Here is a 10,389-nt window from a genome sequence, read left to right on the forward strand (position 1 = left end):
GATAACATGTATGAGTAGCACGAATCACAAAACTTTAAATCCCGTACGATAACATGTATGAGTAGCACGAATCACAAAATTTTCCCGTACGATAACATGTATGAGTAGCACGAATCACAAAATTTTCCCGTACGATAACACAAAATTTTTTGAGTTAGTTGATAATAATTTTTCGACGTCGATATAATTTTTAGATCGCTTACCGTTCGATAAAATTTCTGCGCGCGTTATATCACGAAGTGAGTGTGATTTGAAATAATATAACACTGGAATTATTTTGAAAGATTTTTATTTTTACAAAACGTTTACAATTTTTCTTTCAGTTTGTCTAAACAAAGACACATTTCTGACATTAAGTACAAGAATAAATTTTCGCGATTGCTAACAATGTATTCCTTGCGTAAATTTTGATATTTAATAAGATAACACCAAGAAAGTTTAGTTTGGAATTCGTTAATAAATTCTTCGTCAAGGGTTTGATAGCGAGAAACAAAAATCCAATTGAGATGGTTTCGTATTTGACGTAAAGTCGATGTACTTAATTTTTGGTGTTTTAAAATTTTTTTAATATCAAATTTATGTACGAAGGCGATAATAAATTCTTTTGAAAGAGATTGGAATTCGGCGACTTTATTCCAATCAAGATGATTTGAAAAATTTGTAAGGAAAACGTCGTCTAATTGCTGATATTCGCAAATTAAATCCCATTTTGCATAATCAAGATGCGACGTAATAAACGTGGTAGGAAATTTGTAATTTTTCCATATGTGTTCCCAATTTAATCTATCCGCATAATCCGAAATAAACTTATGAGATAGATCGCGTCGTTTGCTGATTGTTCCCCAGTGTACGAAATTTTGAAATTGTGTTATCGTTTTCTCATCGATAGGCGATGATGAGAAAGCTTCCCAGTCGATGGGGGATGGTTCATTAACTACAAAGAAATAAATAAACATTGTTTATTTAATTACATTACTTGAGTACATTAATATAGAGTACATTAATATAGAGTACATGATTTAACCCGATTACAATCTTTGAGAAAAAACAATATCGTCACAATCTTCAAAACTTTGAGAAAAAACAATATCGGTGCATTCTCCAAAGCCTTTTTCATCTCTGTCAGTACCGTTCAATGAATTTGTTTCTAAAAACATAGGATGCAAGATTCTTTCAAAAATTAATTGTGCAATAGCTGCTCCAGGTTCAAACACAATAATTTCTGATCCGAAATTATATAACAGAACTCCGATATTTCCTCGATAGTCGGAATCGATAACTCCACCGTTTACTATAATTTTCTTCAAAGACAAAGAAGATTTTGGAGCAATGCGGCCATAACAGTTTTGTGGCATTTCAACAGCTAGATCGATAAAAACTAATTTTTGTTCATTTGGATTTATTTGAAACCCATCAGCACAGAAAATATCATATCCTGCTGCTCCGCTAGACATCCGTTTTGGAAGTTTTACATTTTTGTTTAGTTTTTTAAAATATATAATTTCTAGAAAAATAAAATATTTATTTAATATTACATTCCATACATTCGCATTTTATAAAATATTTATCGAAAACAGGTAAAGTTATCTTATCGTCTATTACAAAAAATTTACATCTATATGATTTATTATTTAACATTTTCAACGAGGCCGCTTTAATACACGCCTGTTTTAAACAGGAATAAGTTTTACTACTAAAGCGGTGTATTACATAAGTATATTTTCTTTTATATATTATTAAGAACCCATATTGCGGTGATGGTAGATCTGCAAATTAAAAGTAGAAACTATAGTGACCAAACGATAACACGTCTATTCCATTATCTAAAATAAATTTTTTATCGTAAAAGGGGGAAAGGGAAATTTTATTTTGGAGATATGTTGTTACCTCATGATTTTTGCTTTTAATTCCGTATTGCCTGTGTCTTAATAGTTCTGTATTAAATAATACTTCTTTATATTTATCGTGATTAAATGTTTTTATAACAGATTTTTTAATACCTTTAGCAGTTTTTTTATTTTGTTTATCGAAAATATAAGAATACATTTTCGGTTTTAGCGAGCAAAATTCGATTATTGGTTTCGATTGAGTTTCGTCTTTAAAATAACCCAGTTTGTTTTTGTTCGTTTCGTTATATAATTTGTGAGTTTTAGGATAATTACTGAAATCAAAAATATCGGGAAATGATTTGAAATCTTCGTATACGTCGTTTGTAAAAATTTGAAGTGTCAGGGAATCTGTGTCTGTATATAATAAGCGTACGTTTTCGCCATATCTATTTTTAAATATTTTATAAAATGTTTGGTAAATATGCAATTTACTCAACTCTAATACGCAAAAACCTATATAAATTGGTTTATCCAAAATTAAATTAAGTTTTTTCAATTTAAAAATTGTGAGATTGTCATTTATAATTTGAAACTTTTCTACGGACGGCTTAGACAGATATCTACGATATTGATTTAATGTTGTAGCCGCTTTTAAATTAATACGCTTTCTTACATTTTGACAGGTTTTTCCGAAAAAACTATTATTCATTAATTTAAAAAATGATTTGTCGAAATCATTAGTTGATTCTTGTCTTTTTTTATTATTAAAATGAATATATTTTCTAAGCCATGGACTTTGACAAAACGCTAATACTCTATGAATTTTAGTTATTATCAATCCCTCTTCTAGATAAAATTTTAAATTTCTATAATGAACTACATAGTTTGTTTTATCGAAAAGAGTAGGAGTTAATTTTTTATTAGTATTGACATACTTTAAATTTAATTTTTTTAATACTGTTTTTTGATAATTAGATAATAAATCGTACGGGATCGAAATATGCTCTGGGGCAAGCGGTAAGTCATCGTGTCTATCATGAAGAGTTTCGGGATATTTTAAATCGACTTCTAAGATATATCCTATGCTACTTTTATCTGATATATTAGGTATGTCTAAAGCGTCTATTTCGTCTTCGTGTAGCCATCTAAAATTATTTACGGGTAAGTATGCGCTCATCACAAACCCGTAAAGATTATTTGCGTCTATCGACAGAATATAATTATGAGGCAGATTTTTATCGTATGTTTGCGGTATTAGCGGATTATTAGCTCGCGCAAATCTTTTCCCTGCCAAACTAATTCCTCCTCGCATGGCTTGTTCGATAAATTGATACTTTTCGATGTCAGTGAATAATTCTAATTGGATTTTTGTCATTTTTAAACCGCAATTCCATGTTAAATCAGGTGCAGTTATAAAATATACGGGATCTAAATTATAATACGTTAAACTTAATTTTCTGAAATTCTGGAATATATCCGCCAATAATATAGTATCGACATATTGGTATAATTTTAAATAGTCTTTAAAAGTTTTACAGTTAAATTTTTCCCAAACTAATTGGGCGTGATCGTAATCTTCGTCGCTAATATTTTCTTGCGATAACTCGTTATAAAAACATTTTTTAGGAGGCAATTGTTTTTCGTCTAATATTCGCTTATTTTTAAAATAGGAATATGGAAAAATTCCCTTTCTTAATAATAATTCTCTATATGTACAGCGACGAAAAAAACGATTAAAAATTGGGAAATTATAATTCGCATTTTTTAAGTTCTCGGTTAAAACGGCGAGGCTAGAATTTAAAAACTGGAAACTGTCAATGAATTTATAATAATCTAATGAAAATGTTGTAAATTTTTCGGAATTTATGGGGATAATTTTAATTTTCGAAAATAATTTGGAAGGAATATTTTTAAAAATTAAATGCGAATCATAACCTGAAAAATTATGAAGTATAATCGGGATAAATGTTTTTAATCGATAATTCAAATTGCATCGATTGTGGGCGTATCCGCGGATATCACCTGTCTGGTGATTGTGATCCAATACGCGCAGATCATCATCATTAAATTTTTCCTTACAAATATGGCATATATCTTTCGAAATATTAGAAATACTATTTAAATTAATTTCGACGTTGCGATTTATTATATCTAATAAATTACTTAGCTGGTTTTGGATATCGATTAGAAAATTATTAACGGCGTTATCACCCAAATAAAAATTGCTATATATTATCTTATCTTCGTTTTCGATAATTATAATAGAATAACATATAGGTTTATGAATTTGGATATTTTTAGTAAAACTAACACTCGGATCTATTTCATCGGAAGAAACCTCTTCCAAAATTGACTCAAAGTCGCAATAACACGCTACGGGAAAGAATAATTCCTTTTCTATCGCCCGGAATTTTACAATCGCATTCTCACCTTTTGGGGTTGATACTTTTTGATATTTATGATTAGAACAAAATTTAACGTGATCATTTAAAGTACACTCTCTTTCGAATCCGTTTAGACATTTTTTACAGTATTTTCTAGGTAAAAATTTATCGGACATTAATCTATTGAAGTTCCTAATCAAGAAATAGTGCGACTTATATAGCAATAAATTTATCTCTTTTTCAAATTGAAATTTGCTTATATAGATAGGATAAATTAATTTCTTTTCGTAGCCATAAACATTAATAGTCAGACAATTATTTTTTTCAAATATAGGAATATTTTTCACGATTACAGGAAATTTTAAACGATTTGTATTTAAATATTTTAAATATTTTCTATATAAATATACAGAATTTCTGTTTCTACCGGTTGCGGGATACAAATGTGCAATTATACAATATAGAAAACATTGATTGTCCGAACATTTTATATTTAATACACAACGCTTATTAACTAAAGATTTAGGAAGAATAATATTTCCGCAGCCCCCGCTTTCATTTTTATATATGCCAATATTAATATCTATGAATATAATTTCATTTAGTATCCATCCCGATCCATACTTAATAAATTCGTCGATATAATTTAGAATCGTATCGAAAGCATTAGTTAATTTATCGTTAATCATATACGAGGATAAAATATGCTCAACACGGCTGGAAAAATATACATCTTGATATTCTGCAATATCATCTTCTAAATATTTTAAAAATTTAGTTTTTAAATTTATCAAAAATTTTCTTCTACACACAAAATTATCGCTAGCTAAAATATTATAAACAGTCGGCGTTATTTTTTCAAAAAAGACTGCGGGATCAACATTTTCTGCAATAAACGCTCTGTATGTTTTCGCATATCCTCTAAAAGCTTTCTTTCTTAATATAAAATTAAACATTTTCGTCTAAATGTTCGCCCATTGCATCGAAAGCCTTCTTATATAATTTAAAATCCTTAACATTAATATTGTATTTGTTAGACGGATAGTTTCCTTTCGTTCTTGTCAGAGAAACATATGCAGTAGACTGAAATTCTGTAACCTCCATTACTTGATTTTCACATATTTTAATTTTAAATGGCCGAATTTTCAAAGTTTTACTATTATGCACGCTTAGATCTAAGTCAAATTTTTGCTTTTTCGACTCCTGTTCTTCGGTAATTTTAGGTTTCGGACCCCTCTTTTTACCGACGCTCTGTTTCACGGTAAAATCAAATTCATTTTCTAAATTTAAAATTACATACTATTTAATAAAAATATTTTTAAAATAATAAAAAATAATAAATTCTTACCAGCATCTGACGACATGTTTTCTTAGTTGTATTGGAGATACTTGTAGTAGACAAGATGTGTCGGACAGTCTCTTGGTCCTAGTATATATAGCAGTTAATCTAACCGGATTGTACCGGTTAGAACTGGAAAGTCGACTGCTGTCTATCAGGAAACTGTGTCGCAGAACTAATTTCGTAAGGCTTTTGTCCTAAAAAAAATCTAATTTAGTAAACCCTTTAGCCCCGGAAAAAGTGAAACTGTGTCGACAAACTAATTTCGTAAGGCTTTTGGCGAATTTTTGTCCTAGAAAAATCTATTTCTGATCGGGAAAAGTGTCGACAAACTAATTTCGTAATTTATTTTTGACCAGGAAACTGCGTCGTGTTAGCATTTTTGATAGGAAAAATAATCTAACCGGGTCATTCATAACCCCTTCAACAAATTTCTGCGACTTAACTGTGTTGTGTTAGCACAGGTTATAACCCTTTAATTTATTTTTGAGCGGGAAACTGCGTCGTGTCGACAGCGAAAATAATCTAACTGTGCCATTCATAACCCCTTCAGCAACCCGTCGACACAGATTATAAACCTCTAATTTATTTTCGACGTCTCTAGAAAGTTTAAGAGAAAGTTTAAGGAAAACGATCTCGGTTGCTAGAAAGTTTTTTATACCCTCGAATTTTGTATAAATACCGCTCGGAACCCAGAAGTTTCCATCAAACTTAAAGCATCTTAGCTAGAAGATGGCTTGTAAGTATATTTTTTATATATATCTACATTTAATTAATATATTTTTTTAAAAAAAGAAATATTTTAGATAATGTAAATTCTGCTATACCTGCAGTCCGCGATGGATCTTGCGATTTTAAATGTGAGTACTAAAATAAAAACAAGGTTTTCTTTATTCTTTATATAATATATATTTATATAAATTAGATTACGACTGGATAGATTCACATCCTGCGTGGATGACTATGCATCCACACCGTTTCTATACGAGGGAGGAGGAGAAATGTAATATAGGAGTAATTATAGATTTTGAGGTATTTACAATCAAGGATATGGGTCTTGCGTTCGATACATTATGTCGTCAGGTTGGGTATGTGGCTTGCAATTGGAACGAATTCGATATAATTAATTTTTATAATGAAAATATTATTTTCGAGTGGTTAAATTTTTCTAATCAAAAAAATGTAAGATTCGGCAACCATTTACACGGTCTTTATTTAGCATACGAAGAAGGGCCTTTTGGTGAGTGGGAGAAAAGTGAAAATGTTTGTCGAATTTTATATGATTTATTTTTAAAATATAAAATTTTTTATTATAAGGGAGGGAAAATTGAAAAAAATTTTTTAGATTTAACGAGTGAAATTTATAACGTGTATATACCATACTTCGATCTAGAAGATTTCGGCGTGCCGAAATCTTCCGACATAAGGGTTCCATGCCCAAACCACCTAAAAAAATACCCTCACAACTGCCCTCCTCCCAAAAAACGGACGAAGGAAACGGTGTGTAGTATTCACAGGATGGGTTATCCGCATGAATGTCGTCGGCCGCAGGATGGTGCCTCACTATTAAACATCTGTACGGACCATACCCGTTTTATCGCCCACTGTCCTCTGTGCGATGTTTTTTCGTATAAGACATACATGTTTAAACACAGTAAATATATTTTATTCTTATATAAAAATCGGTAAATAATATTATATTTATTTTTTAATTTCGGGTTTTTTTATTTACAGATATATGGCAATACCCCCACCTGTAATTTATTTTTGAAAAAATAAAGCAATTTTTTTACACTTTAAATGCTTTTATTATTTTTCATTGAATTACAGCATTGGTTATACGTTACAGTAAGTGGGCGCGCTAAATACAAACGGTGTTTAACAAAGTTTTGTACAAATTCGTCGTTATAGACTTTATCCGTTTTACTTAATTCGTTTAAACATTGGTTTCTATTCATTTTATATAGAAAATACAAACAAAAATAGCCGCAATTCGTCGAATATAAACTCTGATGAACGTTATTATTCCAGCAACAAGTTTTAGAATTGCGTGTTATAAAATTTATTATATTCTGTTTCGATGGCTTAATCCCATAACTATCGTAGTAAAAACAGATTTTTCCGTCAAAGAATACCGATATCCAGTGAGTTCCGGGTTTATTTCTTTCGTCTAAGTTAATTATATACGATTTATACTTAGCGATGCAAACAGGTAAATCATCCGATGCAAAAACTCCTCCAAAAGTTTCTTTTATTTTCGGATCGCTGGATGCGAGCCTCCACAGCGTGATGGTGTTCATTAGTAATCGACAAAAACAGTCCTCGAAGCATCGATTTCTAGAGTATTATTGTATTCGAGTAAACAAATAACGTTTACAGTTTCTAGTAATGCCGTTGCGAACTTAAATTCGATTGAGATGTTTCCTATTTGATTTATACTCTTATGTGATTCGGAGGCGGCTCGATCCTGTGTTAAGTCGAAACTGTAGAGAGTATATCCGTCTTTATACTCTTTGTAAGATATGTTAGTATATTTATGGTGATTAATACATCCTATATCTTCGAATAATGATATAAAATTCCTTCCATAGGCGTCTGCCTCCATAATTCGGAGAATATGGTTGAGGCGGCAACATTTGGTTGTCTTTTAATAAACATATATAATTTAAATTGTAATTTTTAAAATTGAAAGGATTATATTTTACATTTCCATTAAATGCAGTATTAGAAACTAGTCCGATAGTCATTCTGTAAGGCAGCTGGCCGATTACGGCGTTTGAGATATTAGTAGATTGTATTCCGCTACTTAGGGTAAAAACTTTTACATCCGTTCTTCGAAACGGCATTTTTATGATGCCTGTTTGCAGCGCTTTTTCTATTCCAATTTGAACAGACGAACTAACGTCTACTTTATTAATTTTTAAAGACGCGTTTTTTATAATTATTTTATAATTATTGCTGGTAGACATTAGAGCAAAATCGTCTTTAGATCTTTCTAATTTAATTCTTAAATCAACGTTATTAATTAACAATTTAGGTTGATTAGACAAATCGATATGAAGCCTTCCGATTAAATCTATTAATTTACTTTGTTTAGCAATATTAAATCTTTTAGCCAATCCTTCATTATTATCGTCTAACGAGTCCATATATTGCGCAGTATCTTTATAAAATAATGCGCTCGTTAAAAAAGTTTCCTGCGCATCTTTTGAATAAAATAATAATGCTTCTAAAATAGATCGGTAGCAGTAATTAGTCTGCGAAATTATTTGTTTATCATTTAAAAACACGCTGCATTGAGAAAATAAACTATTTAAAAAATAATTAACAGGTGCGACCTTTTCTTCGGCAGAAACGTCCGTTCCGTCGTTTTTAATAATTTTTGCTTGAACGTGGAGATAAATCGAATGCAAGTCGATATAATTTTCGCCAGAACCGGATATGTAAAATTCTATCGGGGCACGGCTATCCGATATTGTTGCTACGGGATGAACAATAACTTCTGTAGTATTGTCGATGGCCAGTTGCGTCGAAACGGTGCTAAATAAGTCGAGCTCGCTTTTGGTGCAGGGGCAGGAATTCGGGTCCATTTTTCTTATTCCGAAAATATATCGTGTACTTTCCGTCTTTTATTCTGCGTCTGCTTCAGTCTCTTCGGTCGCTTTCGTTTTATACCCGATCCGCCTTGCACTTTTTTAACTACATCATCTTTAATTTCAGAGCCAATATCCTTTAGATGCGATTTTGCCGATTCTTTAAATGATTTCCCCGCAATTACGTCCGATCCAACACCCGACGCAAAATTTAATGCTTTGCGCCCCAGATACGATCCGATTCGGCCCAGAATCGGTACTGATTTTCTAAAAAGATCGGCGAAGAATCCATACCCTCGCTGAATTTGAGGCCCCGCAAAATAACCTCGTCCCGTCAAATGTTGCCTCAAATATAAATCGGGAGTCCATAACGTACCTCCTGCTTGATTACAGTAGTAATTTATACAAGCTTTTGGATCGAGCTTCATTTTGCACTTCTTAAAGACAAACTAATGCTAGATATTAAACTAACAGGTATTTATAACTGTTTAAAAGATAAAATTAATATTGTTTTTCCTCCGAAAAAGACTATCTCTTTTCCGCTCGCAGATCTCAGTTCGATTTCGATTGTTTCGATAAAATTTTTCCTAATAGGAAAATACAAAGGTTTGGAATAAACTTTGACTATCTGATCTTCTTTCGTGCCCATAACGGGTATAACTCTTAATAACGGTGCTGTTATATCTCCTACGTGATGAGAAGAAATAATATTCGAGTAAATAAAAATTTCCGAAATTCCTGCCGACATTTCGATGGGATAGCGACTTATATATTCGCCGGGTGGAAATTTTGTAGCCGTAAATCCGAGAAAATCTTTCAATTCATCTCCAAATTCTACAGAAATATTCCACGGAACTTTTAAAATAATTTTATTATTAGGCAGCAATGCCAGTTTTATATACTTAAAAATGCTAAGAAATTTTTCGGGAGACGAGTATAATCCGATAGGAATAAAGATTTTTTCGTCTTTATAAACTTTCTTAATTACTTCTCTCTTTCTATTTTTCTCCACTAAATTAAAATATTCGTTAGAGTAGTCCTGAGTCGACAGTCGAAAATTATGAGTCGAATTACCCCTTAATACAGTATCTTCGTTAGGTAAGTTTAGCATATAAAGTAATTTCGACGAATCCTTTACGGTGATAAATAACTCGTGCTCGTCTTTTATATTTATATCCACAGTTTGATTATTTTTATCGAAAATAAATTCTGCCAAATTAGAATTTGTTAGACTAACTATGTTC

At 31.1% G+C, this 10,389-nt stretch overlaps 1 protein-coding gene and 1 long non-coding RNA gene across 2 annotated transcripts; one reads left to right on the forward strand and one right to left on the reverse strand.

Annotated features, from left to right (window-relative positions):
- Positions 1-6,277: 6,277 nt before the first annotated feature.
- On the forward strand, positions 6,278-6,529 carry LOC136973234 (uncharacterized). The gene is made up of 3 exons (XR_010880463.1): positions 6,278-6,291; positions 6,359-6,412; positions 6,478-6,529. It is a non-coding gene; the product is annotated as an uncharacterized lncRNA (long non-coding RNA).
- Positions 6,530-8,095: 1,566 nt separating this feature from the next.
- Positions 8,096-9,142, reverse strand: LOC136973232 (uncharacterized protein F54H12.2-like). Its single transcript, XM_067267939.1, has one exon. It carries the CDS (start codon positions 9,140-9,142, stop codon positions 8,096-8,098), a length of 1,047 nt encoding a protein of 348 aa, XP_067124040.1.
- Between the last annotated feature and the right edge of the window lie 1,247 nt (positions 9,143-10,389).

Source organism: Centruroides vittatus, unplaced genomic scaffold (assembly GCF_030686945.1).
Source record: "Centruroides vittatus isolate TY-2023 unplaced genomic scaffold, ASM3068694v2 contig_3120, whole genome shotgun sequence".
Lineage (NCBI taxonomy): Eukaryota > Metazoa > Arthropoda > Arachnida > Scorpiones > Buthidae > Centruroides > Centruroides vittatus.

Coding starts and splice junctions, on each gene's coding strand:
- LOC136973232 (XM_067267939.1), bottom strand. CDS start 9,142: ATGGACCCGAATTCCTGCCCCTGCACCAAAAGCGAGCTCGACTTATTT.